The 23,428-nt window shown below is 44.6% G+C and overlaps 2 protein-coding genes across 2 annotated transcripts; one reads left to right on the forward strand and one right to left on the reverse strand.

Moving 5' to 3' along the window:
• Nucleotides 1-3,178: 3,178 nt before the first annotated feature.
• On the forward strand, nucleotides 3,179-11,735 carry C1S (complement C1s). The gene is made up of 12 exons (XM_014884194.2): nucleotides 3,179-3,401; nucleotides 3,836-3,900; nucleotides 4,305-4,509; nucleotides 5,607-5,784; nucleotides 6,015-6,140; nucleotides 6,803-7,002; nucleotides 7,226-7,379; nucleotides 7,615-7,730; nucleotides 7,946-8,024; nucleotides 8,272-8,409; nucleotides 8,884-8,958; nucleotides 10,480-11,735. Exons 2-12 carry the CDS (start codon nucleotides 3,896-3,898, stop codon nucleotides 11,262-11,264), a joined length of 2,061 nt encoding a protein of 686 aa, XP_014739680.1. The 5' UTR covers nucleotides 3,179-3,401; nucleotides 3,836-3,895; the 3' UTR covers nucleotides 11,265-11,735.
• Nucleotides 11,736-13,103: 1,368 nt separating this feature from the next.
• On the reverse strand, nucleotides 13,104-22,019 carry C1R (complement C1r). Its single transcript, XM_014884192.2, has 12 exons — nucleotides 22,012-22,019; nucleotides 20,247-20,531; nucleotides 19,310-19,544; nucleotides 18,883-19,075; nucleotides 18,557-18,700; nucleotides 18,218-18,414; nucleotides 17,646-17,793; nucleotides 17,440-17,561; nucleotides 16,779-16,857; nucleotides 16,244-16,384; nucleotides 14,576-14,650; nucleotides 13,104-14,359 (listed from the first exon to the last, which is right to left on the reverse strand). Exons 1-12 carry the CDS (start codon nucleotides 22,017-22,019, stop codon nucleotides 13,557-13,559), a joined length of 2,430 nt encoding a protein of 809 aa, XP_014739678.2. The 3' UTR covers nucleotides 13,104-13,556.
• Nucleotides 22,020-23,428: the final 1,409 nt, after the last annotated feature.

The following is a 23,428-nucleotide window of genomic DNA, read 5'->3' on the forward strand; positions in this document are numbered from 1 at the left end:
GAAAATTCTGTACTGTGACGATGGTGAGGCACGGGCACAGGTTGCCCGGAGAAGCTGTGAATGCCCCAACCCTGGCAATGTTCAAGGGGCTCTGAGCCCCTCCATGGTCCAGTGGAAGATGTCCCTGCCTATAGCAGGGGAGATGACACTAGATGACCTTCAAGGTCCCCTCCAACCCAAGCCATTCTATAATTCACTGAAAGTAAGCCCAAGTATTTAGGAATATTTTACTGTAATGGATGAAACACCCAGGGGTGTAGGAGAAGGAAGTCAGAAGGCAGCAGGAATCTCAGTGTGGTACGGTGCACGGAGCAGAGTGTTCCCAAGTCCCAGGTTTTACTGGGAGATGATGGAAGCTTTGCTTCGATGGAAGCTTTGATGGAAGAGGTGAGGAGACTCTGGTGAAAATCCCCTGGTACTCCTTGCAGAGGGGGAAATCAGCGAATTGTATTGAATGGTTCTGAGCCACAGCACACCTGCACTGCCAGGTTTTCCTGGGGTTTATCAAAGCCTCCCAGTTTAATGACTGGCAACAAAACTGTCCGGGGTCACAAAGAGGGAGGTGGAAATTGCAGCATGCAAGAAACCCACAGAACCCTCTTATTGGCAGAATGGGAAACAGGCAAATTGCTCCCCAGGTCTTGGTAAATTGAGGATATTTTACTTCTTACTTCTATATCCTTGATTCCCTGCTACTTACATTCCCTCGGTTCACTTAGTTAATGTTGTTTTCCCTTTTGATGTTTATGCTCCTTTTTTAATGCACTGACTCACTGTTTCCAGATGGAGATGTGTGTGGCTTTTCTTAAGAACTTGGGAAAAACTTTTTTTTCCCCAACTTCCTGGGGGAAGACAAGCCAGTCAAGCCTGTTTTAAATGGTAATTTTATGAAACCTGGAACATTACTGCGCTTCGCAACATCTGGCAAAAAGGTTACAGCTACAGAACTCTGAGTCATTTTAAGAAAAGGGCTGTCTTATGTAATTTGGGAAAAGTAGTATGTGGTCATGTAACTTAGGAATTTAAGAGAATGTGTGTGCCTCGGAACAGAATTGTATTGCATTGGTGAATTTAATGTTATCACTTATTAATCTTAATGGCATGATTTTGCCTCTTTTAAATTGTTATCTGACATAGTTGCAAAGAATTGTGAAATATATTACCTAACTGTTTCATCTTAAGAATTGAAAAAACAATACAGATTTAAGAAAATGCAATCAAATGTTGTATATGTATTCAGTGTAAATATATATCAATATTACCAGTCTTCTGCTTAAATAGTTAGCATCATGCAGATATGTGACCAGATAAAATGCAGCTATTTCTTTATTTATCTTCAGCAATATTTTCCCTAATTAATAGTAATTAATTGATTAATAATGCATATTTCTTAATTAATTTCTAAATAATTATTAATATTCATACACATTACTACAGATGAGTCAGATTTATATGAAAATACAGAGCTCCCTTGTAATAAAATGACATGCATAATATATCAGTTCACACTCATTTCCATCATGCCCATTTTCAAAAATGATTGTGGCTTGAAGAGTCACTGACAGGGTTTTTACTTTGCACAGCTCAGAGGAGAGAGCATCTCCCTGTGATTTATTGTGTATCTTTCATCACTGTTTTCCTGTTCTCAAAATTCCAGTACAAAACATCGAGCTGTGCTCTGAAGAGACATCAGAAGTGAGATGACACTCTGTTTTCTTTCTCTTTCCATTCTCATCTTGACAAAGAAAACAGACTAGGCATGTTCTTCGAGCTACTCCTTTATCCTGACTACAATGAAGTCGGTTATGATTCATCTGGAGGTGTTTCTCTCCCTTGACAATATAAAGGACTCTTTCAGATGGGCTGTGCTAATGCACTTTGCCTATGGCCTGTTGGAACTTGAAGCACTTTTTCTCCTGTCTAAAACAAGCTTTAGACTGTGCTGTGCTGGCTGTAAAGGGTAGAGGCTGTAATGGAATTGTAGATTTTCGTTTATAGTCCAGTCCCAGTGCAGCTAGTTCGTGAGGAGGAGGGGGTTTCTAGACTATTAGTGACAGATATTTTATCTTGTATTTTGGTCTTGGCTAGTGGGCACTGGCTGGGCTAAGAGTCCTATCTGGTGTAAGTCTTTGAACTAATTTCTGCAAGAGTCTTAGATCTAACTTGCTGCAGGGCTAAGTTTGACGAACATGAACATGATGAGCATGCTCGTTCTTCCATGAAACTAACTTGGTAAATAAAAATGTAGTTACATGCTCCTAGTCCTAAATGTGTCCCCATACTGAACTCAGCAAAACCATGTACTCCTTCTCCTGCTGGTAGACTCAGAGAGGCACAACATTGAATAGGCCACTATTTTTTCTTTTATTTTTCCCTTAAAAACGTGTCAGGAAAATTAATCCACAAACACCAGAGGTTTATGTCCAAAAGGGAGACAGAGGAGTCCTTTTTGCTTTATTCGAATAAAGGGAGAGGCCATGGGTCATTCCCCTTGGATCTCTCAAATTTTTGGAGGACACAGCCTCCTTTTTATCCTGTTTTCCTGGTCGCATTTCCCTGTCTCTTCCCGGAATGCCTGATATCTAAGATTCCCCTCTAATGTATAATCCTTCCTTTAAATTTTTAATTCTTCTAGAATTCATAGTTTTTCCCATTGCTTCTTTCATCTTTCAATATCCAATTTCATTTATCAGCAAACCTGTAGTTTGTTTGTAAAGGCAAATATCTTTTCCATTCATCAATCAGTGGAATCCATCCCATTGTTTCTTTTATCTCTCAGTACTAGTCTTATCTACCAGCAGATCCACAGCTTGTTTGTAAAGACAAATTCGACATTCCTCTCAAAAGGATCTCTGAAGCATCCTATGAGGAGCAGTAGCAGCAGCCCTGTGGCTGTCAGGTTGCAGTAAGACTGAGCTCCACCAAGGTGATCTCTGGACATGATGATCAAACATTGTTTGCTATTCAGACGCATTGGACTCATCCCTTTTCTACACCCTTTGGATGTTGATCCCAACTTTAAAAAGGGAGGGGAACGAAGAGGAGACGGGAAGCAGCCAAAAACTCTATTCCCCTCCCTTTTCCCCAAAGTCATCTGATTTCCCGAAAATACAACCAGACTGGTGCTCTCCCCACGGCAATTTCAGCCAAGAAGATTGTGCAACTCTTTCTGGGAATTCCCCTTCCTGTAGAGAGCTTTCAAACCAGCATCTCACTCTAGAGGGAAGGCTGGGAAGCCGCATCCCACAGACAGAGGGTGCTGCGATATTGCGATTTAGAGCTCCCTCCCCCAGAACTCAGCTTTGGGTGCGTTTGGAGGAGGGTGCGCACAGGAAGAAAAAAGACAGAAAGAAAAGCGAAAGGAAGAGAGAAGAAAACCAGACGTGAACTATGGAGAGAAGGTAAATTTTGCAGGCATTAGAAATGAGAAAGGAGGATATTCCCCAGAGTCGTTGTCTGACAGCTAGAAAGAGTCAGGACAAGGTGCTTCCCAAGCCCAGGGTCTTAGCATGATTTTTGAGGTGCTGGGAAGAATGGACTGTGTACTTCTGGGGGATATGTTCTCTGTCTTGATTTGCTGTGCACCAGCATAGTGTCATAAGGGGAGAGAATGAGCACTGGTGAGTACCAAGACAGAGATTTTGTCCTTATGGATCTTAGCCTCCCTTCTTGATGCTTGGATTTGCTCTGTGCAGGAACAGACAAAGATATAAACTTGCTTTTCGGGCAAAACCTTGACCTAGTTTCCCCTAGGTGGGGTTTTAGGGTCTTCAACCTGCTTAGCGGACACACAGACACACAGGCGACATTACCCAATAACTGTTTTTTGTCACAGAGCATAACTCCAAAGTCCAATTCCTGAAGGTTTTCAGAAAGGAAGAACTGCATTTTCCAGATGTGGTGAGTTACTAAATCTCAAGGTTTATTAGTAATTACATTCTATAAATCAGGTATTTTCCCTGTAAGACTACTGATTTTCAAATCTGAGTGTATTTATATCCCAAATAGCCTCCAGAACAGGGCGATGAGTAAGCAAGAGCACTTATGATCCCTTATGTTCAGCTCCTGCAGCTTTCCCAGCTCTTACAGAGACTGAGACAAGCAGAGAGCACGACTGAGGTTGTACCTCTTCATGAAAAGCTACAGGAGAAAGACAAGCCCCACACAGCCACAGCACTGGCCTTTGAAACTCAGGAGCCAGGAGCTCTGCTGTGTGCTGTGTGCAGCCAAAGTCTAGCTTGTTCACTGGGGCTGTGAAAGTGGAGAACACAACTGCAATGTCACCTTCCCTTCTCTTTCCTCAGGTCCTTGATCTTCTTCTGTCTCCCTGTCTGGGCTGACGCAGCCTCTATGTATGGAGAGATCTTGTCACCCAATTATCCTCAAGGGTATCCCAATGATGTGAACAAAACTTGGCAAATCCAAGTCCCTGTGGGATATGGTATTCACCTTTATTTCACACATCTGGATCTTGAGCCATCACAGGACTGCGAATATGACTTTGTGAAGGTACTGTCCATGTCCTTGAGTGAGAAAAATACAAGAAGGCAGGTTATAGTACAGAACAGCGAAGCTGTGCACAAAGCTCAGAGCTGAGAGAGGAATTACACACAGCCTTCCTGTTCTGAGCTCCAAGAAGTCCAAATGACGGGGTATATCTCCACTAGCAGTCATTAAATCAATTCAAATTTGCTTTGTAATGATGTGAGTGTTGTCCGCCAACTGAGTGTCCCATTTCTGCCCCTCATCCCATGTTTCTCCATATTCTTAGTAAAAGTCTTCTTAGCCATCTCTGACATGTCTCTATTGCAAGGCATATTCCTAGCCATTGAAGTGTAGGTGTAAAAAGACCATTTTCTTAGGGCAATAGTTGTCTGTGCCTGAAATGATTTGGAATTAATCGATGAGTGGACATAGATGACTTACTGCGAAAAGAAATTGATTGGAAAGGATGGAGGTTAAAGACAATCCATCTGTGTAGGGATAGTGGCCACTCAGATAAAGTGCTGTGCTCCCTCGCACCACAGTTTTTTTATGATCTGTGCACCACAGATTTCTTAAAACCCGCTCTGTTCTGTGTTGCCCCACAAGGCACAAAAGATAAGTACTTCCACATAAACAGACAGAAACAAGACCATCCTATCCTGCCATAGCTCTGTGTGAAAAGGGGCAGTAAGGTCAAGTGCAGCACCAGGAAACCTTCGAGGAGGACCAAGGTGGGACAGAAGGTTGAGTGTGCTCTGTAATAACGTGTGTCCTTTTGTAACAAATCAATGAGCTTGTTTGGCTGCTCTGCGGACTGTCATGGTTGGTTTGGCTACTTTGAAATACAGCATTTTGGTGGACTTTTTTGTACAAATGGGCCTGAAGAAAGGATGTTAACAGCAAACAGTGTGGATTAATTTGTATCTGAGAAATTAAGACAAGTATTTCACTGGGAAGACAGTAGGAGGGAGCACTCTTCAAGTGTCTTGTGAATATCATGAAACTGGCTTTCCAGGGGCTCCATTCAGCTGCACTCGAGCACCTAAAAGCTGAAAGACTCAAGTGTTGGTAATTCCACATGTTGCAGCTGCGAGGTGAGGTGTCTCTGAATTCTTCTGCAGATCCTGTCTGGTGGCTATGTTGAAGGCGTGCTTTGTGGGCAGAAGAAACATCGTGTCCCTGGCTCCCGGATTGTGGAGGAATTTCATGTCCCTTACAACACCCTCACTGTGACATTCCAATCAGACTTTTCCAATGAGGAGCGTTTCACTGGTTTTGCTGCCTACTATATTGCTGTGGGTAAGGTTAAAACAGCCTCCTCTGAATCTCTGTAGTGTCTAGGCTGGGAAGAAAAATGACAAGAAGGTTTTTTCTTACAGAATGCCTTATTTAAAGAGATCCCAGCAGATAGAGCTGCATTCCAGTATGGCCAGATGCCTTTTCCTTGTTGTTCATTAGTGTTTGCTTCAATTTCTCCTGCCCTCAGGGCCATCTCATAATTTGGCTGATTCATCTTTTCACACTTGCAGACTTGAATGAGTGCATGGATTTTGTGGATGAGCCCTGCAGTCATTACTGTAATAATTATATTGGAGGTTACTTCTGCAGCTGTCCACCAGATTATTTCCTCTATGAAGACAACAGAACTTGTGGAGGTAAGAGAGGTGCATGAGCTGTGGTCAACAGCAAAAGTTAATTTAGGCAAAGTGCGATATTGCACTTGGAAGACACTATCAACCTTCTCAGCCATTTGTGACAGGTATATTTTGGCGGAAAAACCCATCCCAGTGCAAATCTAAACTTCAGTAGACAATGGTTTGGGGAATTTCTATTAACACATTCTTAACAATTTTATCTTTATTTCTGTGTCAAGAAAATTAAGAAACTACTGAACGATGTTCTTGAAAGATTATGATGGATACCCTTCTTAGAATATTGCTCTCTGTGAATCTTTAAATCTCTGACAAAACAGGGATGTTCCATAAGGACACAAAAATTGCCAAGGGCCTGCTTGGCTTGAACCAAAAAGTTGCAAGATCACAAACGGTACATGTTGAAAGGAGTAGGATACGATGACCTGAGCATGAGGAAAGAAAGCCTAAATCTCAGGTGAAGGATAAAAAGGAGTTAAAAATTCCTGGCTAACTGGATAGAGAGTGGCCCTGGCTTCAGTTTCTTGGGAAGATGCAAAGTTGTGACATGGTTTTTGCAGGTAGCTGGGTAGACTGGGAATGTGGTAGAAGAGGGAGAGCTTGTCAGGCACATACATGGACCATTTCCTTTCTGAATCCTACTCATGTTCCTTCCTTAATCCTAGTGAACTGCAGTGGAAATGTCTTCACTGAGCCAACAGGGGAGATTGCCAGCCCCAACTATCCCAACCAGTACCCGGAGAACTCTCGGTGTGACTACCGGGTGGCTCTGAGCCCAGGCTACTTCGTGGTGCTGACCATTCACAGTAGGGACTTTGACGTGGAACCAGCTGACTCCAACGGGATCTGCCACGACAGCCTAACAGTACGTGTGCAGCCTAGGGAGCCTAGGAGTCAGGGTGCTCTGAATCTCCCATCAATCTCCTCATATTTAGAAGACTTTGGGACTGCTTTACTTTTTTTTCAATTATGTTGTCTTCTGGAGTTTGTGAGAATACATTTGAGTATTTATGCATTGAGTGTGTATTTTAATAGCTCTCTCAATGCATTTGGCATTTCTCATTTATTCTTGTTTGGTATTTTTCCAGATTGTCTCTGGAAAACAGAATTTTGGTCCCTATTGTGGCAGCAAATTCCCAGGTCCTTCTGAAATCAAAACCAGGAGCAACATTCTTGACATCATCTTCCAGACAGACCACGGCACACAGCACAAAGGCTGGAAAATACGCTACTATGGGGATCGTGAGTAAACGCTTGGGAATGTGTTCACTCTGCTGCTGAGTTAGGGGCAGGGTTTGTCCCAGGTCACATTCATGGCACGACAGCATGTTAACATGTTCACTGCTGCTGGCATTGAGTAAGGGTATGCCTGCTTACTAGGGGAAAAAAAAAATCACTGTAAGGAAAGAAATTGGGAGCGGGCAGGAGAGTAAATCTTGAACCAGTGCATCACTGATTTCCACCTATCTTTTCAAAGCTGTAACCTGTCCCATGAATGTCATCTCCAACTCTGTTCTTGACCCAAAGAAGGACAGGTATATCTTAAAGGACATTGTGAAGGTGACCTGTGTGGAAGGCTACGAAATTGTCAGGGTAAGTGAAATAAGAACGCATATGCCCCCTCTGGCCCACTCAGCAGCATCTCGAGGCCATTTCCATCGGCAGCCCTGAGTACCTTTGGGAACCCAAAGTTTTCAACACAGCAGTAGTAAGACACTGCAGTACTTTGAGGCTCCTCCACTGGAGCACCTGTGTCAGATGTATTTCATGTCCAGAGACTTACATGGATCATGTGGTTTCTTTCCTAGCAACGAGATAGCATCACAAGTTTTCTCTCCAGCTGTCAGGAAAATGGTGAATGGAGCAACTCCCATTTGAGCTGTGTTCGTAAGTGACCTGTGTCTGTATTGTGGGAAGGGAATTGGAATGGAGTGTTTAGGCTCTAGATCCACAGCATCTCCAGATTAGGAGGATGCTGAAGTGCTGGGATGTGAGCATGCTGAAGGAACAGAGAAAGTGAGCCCCCATGACTGTACAGGGTTTAGAGAAGCTGAGTGGCTCCCTGTCATACAAAATAGTCATGAGTGAGGGTGTCCCTTTAATTGTATTTGATCCCTTTTTTCCTTCTCTTCAGCTGTGAACTGTGGTGATCCCCCTGCTGTTGACAACGCCCAAGCCTCATACATCTCCGAGCTCCGTGAGCCTCTGTTCACAGCCGCTGTCCGCTATCAGTGCGAGGCACCCTACTACACCCTAGAAAACAAAGGGCATGGTGAGCATTGCCTCTGCTACACAGTCACGTTCCTTTGGTTAAAGGCCTAAGAAATGGTCCTGGCACCATCATGGGGCTGGGATTTTATGCTGTCAGGTCAAGACTGGTGTGGGGTTGCAGGCAGTAGTTTTATGTTGCCTCTGTGTTTAATACACTCTAACAATGCCCGAGCTGTTGACCTTAAATGCATTAGCAAGTCCTCTCTTAATTTGCCTTGTGAGTGAACCATGCAGGTTATTGTCCCATGTAGCACAGAGTTCTAGTGAAAAAGTAAAGAACTCAAGAAATCTGTTAGATGAGGTTTCTCCCAAAAAAGGGATAGAAGCAATCTGATAGGGAGACAACAGCAATGTTTACCAAGCTGTGCTTGCTTTGGAAATCAGAAGGTTAATTTATCATATACAGTAGTGTTATTTACCCTGTGTTCAGCTTGATTGTGTCCTTATGGAACTCTTTTCTCTCGTGTTTTCCAAGAGATATATCAGTGCTCAGCCAGTGGAGAATGGGTTAATGAAGAGATGGGAACAAAGCTACCAAAATGTGTCCCAGGTACTACCAAATACTGTATGTGCATGCAGCATATGAAGAACACTGCTTCTTTCATCTCTGTATTTTTCTTTTCTCACCTTCCAGCCGATAGAGAGAATTTTAAAACCTGTGTACTGTTCATTTTACCCTCATAGAGGGGGCAGCATGACTTGGCCTAATTGTACATGATACCTGTTCACTCCTTCAAAGCCCCAGATCCTGACTGACAAAGTGCAAGATCCAGGTGGAGAAGATTCAACTCTCTTAAAAGTTCAGTCACAGCTTAGACAGTGATTAGGATTATACAAGTACACAATGAAAAAGTCAAATTGAAAGATAAAGCTCAGGGAATTTACTGTCCAAGCGGAGGCTACAAAGAATATGAAGCCAAATTCTTCTCAGTGGCACACAGCAATAAAAGGAAATGACAGGCTCAAGTTGCAACAAAAGAAACTCTGATTGTATCTAAGAAAAAATGCTCCCCCAGAGCACTGGAACTGCTGTCCATAGAGGCTGGCTAATCACCACCCTGGGAGATGAGCAGAAGTTACCTGTCAAAGCCCCTGAGTAACCTGGCTTTGGAGTTAGGAGGGCAGGGGGGAGAGAAGTTAGGGAGGATTAGGTTGAACTAAAGGCACTTAGAAGTATCTTCCAGCCCAATCTTCCTATGATTATGTGAAATTCTTTAACGAATTCTGCTTCATGCAAATTAGAAGCTATCTGCTGGCTATAGTTCCTTAATCTCTGATTTTCTGGCTAACGATTCAATGCAAACAAGGCAATGTGGTAAGAAATCAGTTTCCTAGCTATGCCAGAATGACCGATCTTATTTATGTCCTTATTATTAACATTCTGCAAAAGGTTACTGAACATTTTGCTCAAAAAGCATGGAGCACCTCTGCTCCCAGAAGACCCACAGATAAGATCCCCCACTGCTTAAGATTTTACATACTTATAAAATGGAGAGGCAAAATGGTAAAACATCAGTGACAAACCCGACTCTTAACCTGAGAGTTTTGGAACTTTTTGGAGTTCACAAAAAAAACCCCAAAACCAACAAAACAAAACAAATAAAACAAATCAACAAAACCCAAAAACAAACAAAAAAAGAACAGTGTCATATTGTCATATTTCTAAGAAAATAAACAAGTATTTTTTCGAAGACAATCCCTTCATCTGAAGAGCATAATTCAGCAAAGGGAAAATGTCAACTAGAAGGCAATTAAATTGCAGGCTTTGACATACTTAACACTGTCAGGGTGACAACTGCTTTCCAGAAAACTTAATTTGAGAATGAGCATTTTAAATCTAAATTGAGTGTTGATAGTGTTTTCTTTGATTAATTTTCTTTGATTTCTCTGTAAATATTAATTGCAATATCCATGGAGTAAAATATAAACGTGGTTACTCAGATTCAAAAATTATTTAGAGGACATAGGCAGGAGGGGAGTTCTTTAGCAGTACCAAAGAACTCCCTGTTTGTAACTGCTAATTCTCCCATCTGGTCTTTCTCCCATCTTTCTTTCTCTCTTTTCTTTCTAGTCTGTGGTGTGCCTAGTAATCCCATCCGAGACACAGGAAGGATTTTTGGAGGCACTCGTGCAGAAAAGGGCAACTTTCCCTGGCAGGTGTATTTCAATGACCCCAGGGCAAGTGGAGTGCTCATCTCCGACAGATGGGTGATGACTGCAGCTCACGTGCTGGACGGATATGACAAGCCCACCATGTATGCTGGGGTAACCGATGTTCGTAGAGAATCCCTGAAGTGGGAAGCCGAAAAGCTTATCCCAGAAGCTTCGTTCATCCATCCTGGTTGGAAGGAGGAGCCCACAGAAAGTAGGACTGATTTTGATAATGATATTGCACTACTGAAGCTGAGAGATCCTGTGAAGATGGGTCCAAACATCTCACCCATCTGTCTTCCTGGTAAATCACCTGAATATGAGCTGCAAGAAGGGACTCTGGGCTACATTGCTGGATGGGGCCGGAGAGAGAAAGGAAGACTCCCTGGTGATCTTTGGAAGGCCCAGATTCCCGTGGTGAACATGGACAAGTGCCGATCTGTGAAGCCAGACTACTCCGACGATTCCGTCGTTTACATATTCACCGACAATATGATCTGTGCTGGTGGTGGCAAGGACAGCTGCCAGGGGGATAGTGGTGGAGCCTATGCCATCCAGGATCCTCTGAATGCCACCCGGTACTATGTAGCGGGGCTCATCTCCTGGGGGCCAAAATGCGGCACCTTTGGTCTTTACACCAAGGTGGTGCGTTACTTGGACTGGATCGCAGAGACCATGAGCAAGCACGAGGATGAGGAGGCTTGACAGAAGTAGATGTTTCTCCTTTCAGCACGGTCACCCTTTCTAAATGTGATGGCTGCACGTTTGGGCTGGCTGTGACCTCTTTCACTCAGAGTATGTAATGGGAAATATATAACACATAGTAACTCATCGTGTCTATGCTGAGTGGAGAGTCAGGAGTGTGGATCTGTTTCTCTCACTGTCATCATGTCTGGGAAGGGAAATTCTCCTTCTTCCACTCACAGTAGCATAAAAGGAAGACATTATTCTGAATAAAGAGACTCCTCCTTCTTCCTTTCATTTTTTTTTCTATCCTATTTTTTCTCACTTGGAGAGGATCTAGCTCTGCCCCACTGAAACCTGACAGAGGGGTTTCAGTGAAGACAAGAGAGAATAATGGTTGGTTCCCAGGGAAGGCTCAGAGCCTGGTTTCTGATTTATGTATTTCCTGACCTGTTCAGAATATCTAACAGAATTAAAGAATGTCCAAACTGCCTTTTGTGCAATGTGCTATTGTGTCTGTGTAGTCTTTCTTCTTCTCAGTCTAGACCTAGTTCTCCTTGAAACTCCCTAAATCAAGTGTCAAATCATATTCTGACCCTGCCAGCTTTCATCAAGCTGGAACTTGTAGTATCTCACCTCTCTACCAGAGTCTTTATAAAGTTCTTTTGATATTGTTCCCTCTCACTGATCAACTATTACCAGCGATGAGAATTTCAGACTTCTGAATTAAGCTGAAGAGAACGGACATTTTCAAAAGAATTTCATTCACCTGTCCTCAGGCTTTACTTTTTTTCAAATTTTATTATGTTACAAAAGAAATAAAACTTGATTTTTTCTCCCAAAACACTACCTCCTCTTGATTTAGGGAAGGAATATTACCTGACGTGTGTTAGAGGTATTTTCTGCTCCAGAAGGTCCTATATCACTCACAGACATCCTTCCACTGAGATGATCAGGGAACTGATACAGATGGCGTATACTGAAAGACTGAGTTTGTTCAGCTTGAAGAGGAGGAAGCTAAGAGGGGGGATCTAACTGCTGCATTCAGATAGCTAAATTTCCAGCTGAGCTTTTTCCTAGCATGTGGGTCAGCACTGGAACAAATGCTACAAGAGACTGTCCCTAGATCTCTTGAAAACTTTGCCTGAAGCTCTGAAGTTAGCCCTACTGTCAGCAGTGGATTGGACAGAGACTTCTTCTTCCAGCCTAAGTTTTTATAGGAGGTAAAGAAATGGTGAGGAGGATTTGTACAGCTCTTGGGAGATTTCATATGGAATCCTGCACTCAGTTCAAGCACCTTCAGTTCTGTGTAACAAGCAAAACATTATTGGATTGTTGGACTAGTAACCGCGGATCTTATATTGCTTCTCTCAGTGACTCATGAGAACACAGTAGGCTATTTTGCAGTAGAAAAACTACTCAAGAAGACAAGTCCAGAGAATACCCACAACACAAGAGAGATCACATTTTCTCTGAGACAACATCATTTTAGAGCTGCTGTTCTGCAGTTAAAGCTTTATTTCATATAGGATTAAAAAAAAAAAATCCATCTTCAACTTCTGATCAGTAAAGTTTCCTGAGGTCCCTTCTCCATGAGATTGGTTGTTGCCTTTCCTGTTTTTGCAATGTGGTATCATGCATGCAATTTATTTTTGCATCCCTTGAAGCCATCTGGGGGTTCAGACTGGATAATCTAATGATAGTTTTGGGACAGATAAGCAGCTGCCACAGGCCATTGCAGAACTGGAAACACTTCAGTGGTAGGTAAAGCAATCCCTATATAAAGTCCAGAAGTTACTTTCAGTGGTGAGAAATATTCAGTTGTTAAAAACATAGACAAAAAAACCATAAAACACCTGGTTTATCCAGCAAGTATTTTAATATTCATAGAATCTCACTGATGCCAATGGGCCTCTGCACACTGTATTCAGCAGAAACCACCCCATCCTTCAAGGAAGTCTTCTTCCCTGCAACCTGCCCACAAAAGAGGGTACAAAAGTAGACTGCAGTAGTTCATGATATCATCAGCACTTCAAACCATAACATGTTTGCTTTCATGAGAGTTCCTGATACAATTAAGGCTTCATCCGGTTATAAGGTTTGTATGAACCAGAACATCCACAAAGGCGTTCCCCAAGCTGCCAATGGTACAATCAAACAGCATGGAGGCTTTCAGAAGTGCTCATGATGAAGGTTACATGCTTTGCGTGTTTGAAAAGCCTTTGGGACTTCATCATCAAAAGCTCTGGCTATGATTTGCTGTGTCTGGAAATAGATATGCTAATGGTGCTTCAGTTAGTAGGACAGCAACACCTAGGGTCTGTCCTCCTTCACTATCCCATTGATCCAGTCCACATAATTGAGGATCTTGGTGTAGAAGCCATAGCCTGTGCCACAGCCAATTCCCCAAGAAACGATGCCAGTAGCCACCCAGCGACCACTTTCCCTGTCTAACACCGTGAAGACGCTCCCACTATCCCCCTGGCAGGTATCCTGCTTGCCTTCGAGGAAGCCAGCACAGAACATGTTCTCAGAGAAAACCATAGGGATACCTCTCTTATTTCTGTCTAGCCAACTCTGACACTTCTCTCGACCAACTGCTGGTAGGCTCACGTACTTCAAATTGCTTGAGATGCGGTTTTTATCCACACCAAAGCCACTCACGTAGCCCATGTGCCCATGTGTGTAGAACGAGATGTCAGTAGGATCTGGGAGACAGATGGGCAGCAGTGTGGGGCCCAGAGTTACTGGGTTCTTCAGCTCCAGCAGGGCTATGTCCCCGTCGAAGTTGTGCTCATCTTTAGGGTTGAAATCTGGATGGATAAAGATCCTACGCACAGGGTGGTTACCCGTCTTGTGGAGCTCATCTACATTGGTGTGGCCGAGGAAAATGTCAGCCTCCTCTGCCAGTTGCTCCAGGCTCACATTATTCCGTACTCCTCCTTTGGGGAAGATGGTATGGGCAGCAGTCAGGATCCAGCGATCGCCCAGGAGTGCACCACCCCCTCGTCCATTGATGCCAGTCAGAGCCTGCCAAGGAAAATTGCCTCTCCTGGCTGGTTTGCCGCCTAAGATCCGCTGGAATTCAATAATGGGATGGACTGGCTTCCCACACACTGTGGAGAAACACAAGAACATGACACTCATCCTCTGTTATCCTGGCTTTTCTCTCAGTTTCCTCACCATCACTTTATTTTTGCTTTCTGGACAGTTTTCCCTTTTCCCTCACAGATACCATTATCCTCACTTTTACCCCTGCATGTTGTCCCAGTTTTGTACTGATAGTAAGCATGAGTCAGAAAATAGCAGACAAAGTCAGAATATTTACTGACCTGGCAAGCAGGATGGAATTCTCTTCTGGCCATTTTGATCCAGCCAGGTTCCCTCAGGAGAACAGGTGAATCTGTCTGTAGGATGAGAGGGAAGGGGATGAGACCAAGGCCTGCAGGAATGGGGTAGAAAAATGGAATAGAATAGAATAGAATAGAATAGAATAGAATAGAATAGAATAGAATAGAATAGAATAGAATAGAATAGAATAATTTTCAAGAGGTTCCTCAGCCCTTCCATCCCAAAGCACTTTTTCCTGGGAAAAGCTGCCTGTGGTAGGGGTGTGGAATGTTTCCATCTGTACATCTTGAAGCACCTCAGTTCCAGGGGAGCGGTAAAGCTCAGGCACTTGTAGAAGAAAAGGTGGCAGGGGCATCTCTGTGAGGTCTTATCTTCACTGAGTCCACAGGTGTACAGAGACTGTTTGACCTTATTTAGCCCAAAGAAGGAAAGAAGTAGTAAAAGCATGGATTTTAGATTCAAGCTTCTGGTGTGCGTAGTTTGCAGAGAGTGGGACAAGGTGATTTGTCCCAGAAACAGGAACCAGATGAGTCAGTTACTGTACATGCTCAGTATCTATTTCTGAGCCTAAGTTGCAGGTCAGCTAAACTCACATGTCACCTCTCAAGACAAACTCCACTACCTCTAACACTCTTGCTTTTCTTAGAAAGTTTGTGCTGGCGACTAAAAACAATTTTTATTCAATTTGTCTTAAGACTGAAGCAAATGCTTCTGAGAAAGTTTTTGCTGTTCTCTTTCAAAATTGACTAAATTATGATGACTCCCCATCAGAATTTGGCTGGAGCTGATATTTACTTGCTCCTCATTTTTCTTCTCATGAGACTGAGCTCTGACTCTTTATGAAGGAGTTCAACTCAGATGCAAAAATAATAAAATTGAACATTAGTACCAACTTAAAGAACTCTTTAGTAGCATGTCACCTCTCCCCAGTATGCAGCACAACTGTGTGTCCATGCTAGTAACTGTATCCAGAAACTGATTCAGATTAAAAATAGTTGAGCAGCCAAGGCAAGGAAATCATGAACTCCTTATGCTGCTCTTGGAATCAATCATCCTGCATCATCAAGTAATGTCTCAGGTGTAAAAAGAAGGCATGTGAACGGTTTTGAATGATGACTTAATTTTTCTGAGCTGCTGCATTAAAATAGATTTTTCTGCAAGTATTTAGCTCTTAGATATCTCTGCAGCAGAACAATATTCCAAAGAGCTGAACAGCATTATACTGGAGTGGAGTGTGTGTTTATTCATTTGCCTCTGTAGCAACTTGGATTAATGCAGTGAGTTGTATGAATTTTAGTGATTCCTAGACACCACGCCTCAAATTTCAGTGAAAGAATGAAATCCACTAGAAAAGAATGAAATCTACTAGGAAAAAAATTACTATTACTACAGCTGAGAGAACAAGACCTTCTGCAAAAGTTACGGGGAGCATGGAAGAGTGATGTGATGGGCTCTGGGAATGAAGCAGGGTGGGAATAGGCTAAGACAAGAAAACTCCAGAGATGTACTGCAGGGTCAGGAAAAGACTGAAGAATCTTCACAGGAGGAAAGCATGAGCCCTAAGCCTGGGGAGAAGAGACAATTCTAACTGGAAATGTGAGAGGGTTTTCCAGGCGCAGGTTTGGCATCTGTGCGGGATTAGGACTCACCACCCCCCGTTCCGGTGACGATGTGGTAATAGGGCTCATTGCACCGGTATGAGATCACCGACTGGTACTCATTGTTTGCCGATTCGTTAACGTAGCTGAATACACCATTGGTCAGGTTTTTAGGGCTTCCACAGTTCACAACTATAACAAAGAAAGAAAAAGAAGACGTGAATCAAAGACAGACTGATTGCAAGTCTGGGCATTGGAGCCATGATGAGAAGAACCAGTTAGGACAGTGGGCAAAGAGAGGTTGTCCCAAAACAGATCCCAGATCACGATCTTTTGTTTTTATATGTTGCAACATCTTGGTGTAATTTTTGGTTATATTTTATATATTTTTTTAAGGGAGGAAAAACATTTTAATTTTTGCGAGCAGAAAAATGTGAATCAATGGTGGACCTCCACAGGTCCTTCCAGACAGCACATCCATGAGGCTATGGCATGGACAAAGTGAGTCAGAGAGGCTGAATTTCCCACATTCCTGGAGGAGGAAAGAAACAGCAGGGGATGTTATTCTCGTTCTAAGATCACTCACTTTGACAGCGGGGCATGGATTGATGCCATGTGCCATCAGCCTGGCAGACAGCTGTGAAGGACATCAGCTTTTGGTCACCCTACATGGGAGAGAAACACATCTGTTGGTTGTACAGATCCTTTAATTTCTTCCCCACATTAAAATATTATTCCGTGTGCCTATCTTTTCACTACTGTCCAATATTTTCCCCTCTGCAGTCTGTTCCAGTTGCTGTCTCCTCCTGCCTTCCCTCTATTCTGTATTTGCCATAGGCTACACAATCATCATAGCAGGCCAAGACACCTGCAGCCAGCAACTCTAAACCATGACGAGTCAGAGGTGCTACCCAGCCCCGGCAATAGGATGGCAAGGGAGGCAGGTAACATCTTCTGCTTTCATCTTCTGATTTCATAACCTTCCAAAGAGGTGTTCTTGTTCACCAGCTTTCCCTGGGATCTTTGTCTTTGGTTTTCTACCAGGGCTTCATAAAGAGTAACAGCATAAGGAAGAGAGCTAGGAGAAGAGAAACAACTGGAAGAAAGCTGAGAGAAGCAAAGAAGAAACAGAAATTACAAGAAGTTGCCATGAGTGAAATCTCCAAAGGAAGTTTAACTGAAAGGTGAAAGACACCAACTGAAGATAAAACAGAATATGGCTGAAGGGAGTGGAGAAGAGATCTCACCTCCATCAGGTTATACCCAGTCTTGCAGCTGACAACAAAATAGTCCTGAAATCGATACACAGGCTGCAGGTCTCTGATGATGGTAAACTGATCCTGTGGGACAGGCTGTGGGCACCGTATTTCTGTCAAAGAGTGGGACACATTAAGCTGGGATTAGCAAACAGTGTCAGTAGGCTGTACTAGCCTCTGGGGGAGAAATCTCTTACTCTCTGAGGTGTAGTGGATCTTCCAGCCATGGCTGAACCCTGACTCATCGGTGAGGAAGAGTATATCCACTTCGTTGCTGTTGGTTTCAATGATGCCAGGTGATTCCCTGCCACAGAATTCACCAATCTCTCTCCCTTGTGCTTGGATCTGATGAGGAAAACATGTATCACAGGCACAGAAACACACATGCCTCTCTGCCTCAGTGTGTCTCACCCACCTTTGCTGATGCCTTCACTGACAGATCAGAACAACAGACCGACCAACCACAAGCTCTGTGTCTAGCTTATATCTGGGGATCAGAGTGATCAACCCCTGAGATTAAATCAAAGGGAAATTAAGCTGGAAGAAATTGCCTTTTTTTTTCTTCACTCACGGAGGCCTATGACCCAGAGCCTCTGATCTCAGGACAGTGGTAATTAAATATACTGAGGGAGAGGCAGGGGCTCAGTCTTTTGTGCTGGGACATTCTGTTTGTACGGATTCTGTATTTCTCTTTTGAGCAGCGGTGCTGCCACGATTCCTGTCAAGGTCTGGCAGCAGGGCTGGGAGGAGAGTTTGCTAATCTCAGTACCTTGAGCTGGTCGTAAGGACAGTGGACTTGCTGGTGATCGTCAATCTCAAAGGGTTCCAAGAACCTGAGGGTGATAGACAGGCCCTTCTGCAGACGGATGCTGTAGTTACACCGGAGATACTCGGGATAAGGCTGGGGGTACTCGGGGCTGCTCAGGTAACCCGATGCCTCTGTGAACAACTCACTGCTGCATTCCACTGGTGAAGAGGAAGAAAGGAGAGGTCACATCGTGGGGTTGTGCCTTTTGCAGCCCTGTCATCTGCTTCCTAACTTCTCCCACCCTTCCTGCATGAGGGCTCCTTCTCTGGAACCCTCTGATCTTTCAAAATTTCTCTTTACCTTTGCAGGAGTGGTGGTCACTCTGAAGCTGATAGCCAATCCGGCAAGAACAGAAGTAGCCCCCCACATAGTTGTGACAGAAGTGCTGGCATTGAGGCCTTTCATCGTTCTCAGCAGCATTGTTAGGCTCACATTCATCCAGATCTGAAGACACAGGAATTGAAGGTCAGTGGGAGAAAAGTGTTAAACCTCCCTGCTGTACACTAACAGTACTTAGAGATCCACATCCTTGCCTAAAGCTTCTCTTTATTTGCCTGTCACAGAGGAAAATTGGTTGCAGCCACAGAGGCTTTTCCTTCTGCATGCCAAGGGTATTTCCTACTCACCCACAGCTCTGTAATATGCCAGGAAGCCCCTGTAGGGAATCACTGTGCCATTGTCTTCATTGGAGAAATCAGAGTGAAATTCCAGGTGCATCTTGTTCCCCTTAGATACAAACTCCTTTCTTCCCGGGTGATTGCCTGTGGTATACCCAGGCCGGCCACAATATCGGCCCAAGTCCTTCTTGTCTGCTTTGATCTGTCAAAGGTAAGGTGGAATCAGTGTAGCCTCATAAGACTGAGTCTGCTCCACGCACTGATATTACCCAACCATGAGTTGTCAGTGTTTGCCCCTCCCATTTCTATCTTTAACTCCTTCCCTTTCCTTCCTGGGAAGCATCAGAAGAGGCCTGGCGGATGAAAAGCCATTGCATGTGGTGGCCACTGATTGCCATCTCCAGGCACCCCTTGGCCCAGGTGTCTCTGCACATACCTTAACATAGTCATAGAAGCAGGACTCAGATGGCTCCAGGTCAAAGTATTTGAAGGTCAGCTTCACCACATACCCTTTTGGGACCTGGATATCCCAGCTGCTGATGTTATCGTTGGGATATGGCTTGGGATAACTGGGGGATCTGATCTCCCCAAAAAGGGGAGAACCTCTTGGGACCGGACTGGAACCGATCACTCCAAAAAAGAGGAAGGCCCATGGGAGGCAAGGAACATGCCTGTGAACACGACAAATAAACGATGACATTGCACAAAATTAGGTCATTCAAAATCAGGGGAGACTTCACAACTGACTTTGTGCACTGTCTAAAGGAATGCAAACACAGGAGGCCTAGTTGCAGGACCAGCTCCTGGCTTGGATCACTCAGGAACAAGAAGGGCAGCTGAAATGAAGACACTAGCACTAACAAAGTTCCAGCAAGCCATTGTATAGGCTCTACAGAGAAAATCAAAAACCCTGGAAGCAGTGTGAAGGAGCATGGGTGAATTCCTGAGTAAGGTTTGCATGTTCCCAGAAGTTGTAGGGCTGATTCTTATAGAACCAGGAGAAATTTAGTCCCCCTTGACCCTGGGCCAGCAGGTTGTTTCAGGTTATTGCTAGTTTAGGATCACTGGTGAGGATCTGAAGATCTCAAGCTAGGTTTGCTGTGTAGCAATCCTGCCAAAATCTCCTGGGCAGCCCTCTACCCTGTCATGCCTCCATCTCTGTCCTCCAAAAGCTGGCGCTCGCATTTTTTTCCGCTCATTTCGCGCATCTCCCCTCTTGCCCTCTGTGTTCCTCCGAAACAAGCTCACTGCCCATTACCAGCAGCTTAGCCCCGTTGTCCTATTCTCCTCCCTGGAAGGGTCCAACCCCCACGGCCCCCCGCCCTCCCGCAGGGCTGTGCCGGCGCGTCCCCCTCCCCAGAGCCCCGACTCACATCTCCGTGCGCTCGCCCCAGCCCGTGCAGCCCGGCGGAGCTCGGAGCGGCGGCCGGCGGGGAGCGGGGGGCGGGCGGGACGGGGGAGGAGGAGGAGGGAGCGAAAGAGGCAGGAGCGGGGAATAGAAAGCTGGATTGCGATCAGCCTGGCACCGGACCAGGTCCCAGAGCCGCCTCTGCTGCCCTCTGCTGCCGAGCGCCCCGGCCCCGGTCCCGGTCCGTGAACGCAGACCAAGGGGGCACCGGGGGCGCCCGGCCTGGCCACGCAGAGCCGAGCGACCTCCTCTGGCCCAGGAGGCAGGAAAATGATTGCCAGAGACCCCTCCGAGGGCTCGGTCTGCAATTCAGAAGTTGTTCCGAGTTTGTTCCCACCGAAAATGTCCTTCTAGGAAGTCCCCCCCTCAAGCCTCCTGGGTTGTTGAGAAAAAAATTACAGTCTTCACAAGTTAATTCAAAAATTCAGCTGTCAAAACAGATAAGTTTTCTCAATTCTGACCTGCTGAAGAGCACTTCTGAGATTTGGGGGGGGCGGCGGGGGGGAAACTGAGATCCTCTTTGAGAAAAGCAAGAAGCCTCAAGCACTTGAGTTATAAAGATATCAAGAAAAATGAAAAAGTCTACAGAATTAAAGGCATTCTGAGAACAAATTCTTTTTCAAGGACCCCTCTTGATGTTTCTTCAGCAAGCATTTTTAGGAGAACCAAGATGGATAGATAAGGTCCTCTATTTAAAGGGGAAATGAGAAAATATAGCAGCTTAAAAACCCCTTTCAGGCTTTTAACAACATAGTGGCCAAGACATATACTTGTGTCCCCAACTTTATGACGTTTAAAATTTCTTGGCTTTCAGGCTTTGGTGTAAGAGATAAAACACCATTTTAGTGTTTTTCCTTAGAATTATGAGTGGCATCAGAGAGGTTAGGAAGTGTCTTGCATTGAAATCAGGGGAAGTAGTTCACAGTCACAAAGACATGTTGAACGAAGATGAAAATAGTGTTAAAAAGAATGAAGAAAGCATCTTTGGGATATTTATGGAAGTGTACTAGAGAACATGTACATCAAACATCTTTGAATTATTATCTGGAAAAGATCACATAAACATGCAACTAATGCCATTGTAATAATATCATATGGCCCCACATATCAGATTTAAGATTAAACAGAGAACACTATCCCAGTAGTCCCTGATGTCCAAGTATGTCCTCCGCATGATGAACACACTTGGGCACTCAGTGCTGTGCTGTGCCATGTCGAAGTGGTTTCTTATTCAGAAACCACACCTGGAAAGTAGCTGGAAAGTACTGGAAAGTGCTCTTGGGGAGATCTGTTATGAGCAGGTCACTGGTGGGAAGAGTGTTCCCTGGAAAGGCAAGGATAGAGAGACGCCCATGAGGATCATCAAGAAAGTGGATATTTAAGCAATCTTCTGTCCGGGGGGCACTTACTGTGAGTGTCCCATAACACTTTCAAAGCACATCTCCCGTGTCTTCATTCCCTTCTCCCATCCCCGTAACATCATCTGGGATAACAGGAGAGTACTTCAGCCGGTGAAGCAGGGGTGCTTAGCTGGAGACACATCCAGCCCGAGCCCACCTCTAACATATATCCAAGAGACATGCCTGATTTGGGCAGCACAGCTCCATCCCCAGTCCTGCTCCAGTGCTCCCACTGGTGGCGTTCCCCTTCAGATGCTCTGCGCAATCCTCTTCGCGTTAGGCTGGAGCCAGGAAATACCATGACACCGGTTTTTCCTTGGAAGAACATACGTGCCCATCTTTGCTTAGAGGCAGAATTCCTGTAGGACCACAGAAAATATGTAGGACCCCACAATGCCAAAACTAGCACCTGTTTGCTGCCTGCTGGCATCAGCTGCATTACAAGTGGTCTGGACAATAAATACAGACAATATTAGTGCAAGGTAAAAAACTGTAGATCTTCAGCATGGTCAAAGATGCCAACATCCTCTCATGGTGCAAGAACCCTGCTTTGAACACAGTGTCTTGCAGGAGGTTACTGGAAAGAAATCTGCTCTACAGACTCAGAAATCGTGAAAATATCCTCTGGCATGTGGACTAGATCCTCTCATCCACAGAGAAGGAGCTGGATATTTTATCCTTAAACCTGAATCAAGGAGGACAGAGAAGTACCTCTGTTTGGCCTCATACAGCTACACCACCTACCCTACAGCACAGCAGGGCTGCAGACCCAGGCTCACCTATGAACACTGAGGTGCTTTCCCAGGGCACTCTACCTTCAATCCTCTTGGTCTGACTACCCAAAGTAACCTTCTGGGGACACTGACATTAGGCTCAGCCTTCACGCAGTCAGGCCTATGCTGTCCAGTGGCTCAGCACTCTTTCAGACAAATCATGCCACTTCTGCAGCTCTGGCTGATAGGGAGAGGATGATCAAGACCAGAAGAAGGTTTAGGACTCTAAGAGGGGTCTTGCCCTTGGTATGAGATGATGAGTAGCAGCAGCAGCATCTTGGCAGCCCGTTACCGTGTCTTCTAAATCAAGGAATAAAACCAAGTGTAATACCCTGAGGGGTACACACTTCTGCAGCACCAGCACCCCTCACCAATATCACACCTACTCCCACTTGTGTCCTCTCAATATCACAACTTTCCCCTGCTTCACAGTGGCATCCTCACTTCCCATAGCCTCACGTCTCAGCAATATAGTGCTGTTGGGTAAAGTCACCACCTGACTTAGGCATCACACCTATAGCATGATTATGAAAGAAGAAAATGAATTATTAATGCTGGCAGTTACTACCCGAAGCCCTAGAATATGTTGCAGTACTATCCCCTATGATTATCATTAGTGCGGACCACATCAAGTGAGTATTATTCTTATCTATAGTTCTGGCACAATCAGATTCTTCCTGAAGAAGAGAGGCTGTCATGGATACATGATGGCTGGCAATGAGTCAGAAAAAACCTACATGGCCTATCACCTCACAGGCTTACAGGAAAATTATGTGGCTGGCAGACCAGTTGGAAGAGTCTGGCTAATCACCTGAAAACAATGGTGTCTGCCATCCAGCTAGAATGTAGGCTCAGAAGAGGAGAGTTTGTACCAGCTTGTGGTGCAGGGTCTGGAATGAGCTGATTAATTTTTGATCACACAGTCTGGAAGATACCAGCCTGGACATGGTGAGGTAGGCTTGGTGCTGGGCATC

This window comes from Sturnus vulgaris, chromosome 2 (assembly GCF_052056855.1).
Source record: "Sturnus vulgaris isolate bStuVul1 chromosome 2, bStuVul1.hap1, whole genome shotgun sequence".
In the NCBI taxonomy this organism is placed as follows: Eukaryota; Metazoa; Chordata; class Aves; order Passeriformes; family Sturnidae; genus Sturnus; species Sturnus vulgaris.

Coding starts and splice junctions, on each gene's coding strand:
- C1S (XM_014884194.2), top strand. Junction 5,785..6,014: donor TGCCTACTATATTGCTGTGG/GTAAGGTTAAAA, acceptor TCACACTTGCAG/ACTTGAATGAGTGCATGGAT. Junction 7,003..7,225: donor TCTGCCACGACAGCCTAACA/GTACGTGTGCAG, acceptor GTATTTTTCCAG/ATTGTCTCTGGAAAACAGAA.
- C1R (XM_014884192.2), bottom strand. Junction 19,545..20,246: donor TGGGGCGAGCGCACGGAGAT/GTGAGTCGGGGC, acceptor TCGTGTTCACAG/GCATGTTCCTTGCCTCCCAT. Junction 18,415..18,556: donor TGACCACCACTCCTGCAAAG/GTAAAGAGAAAT, acceptor CCTCTTCACCAG/TGGAATGCAGCAGTGAGTTG.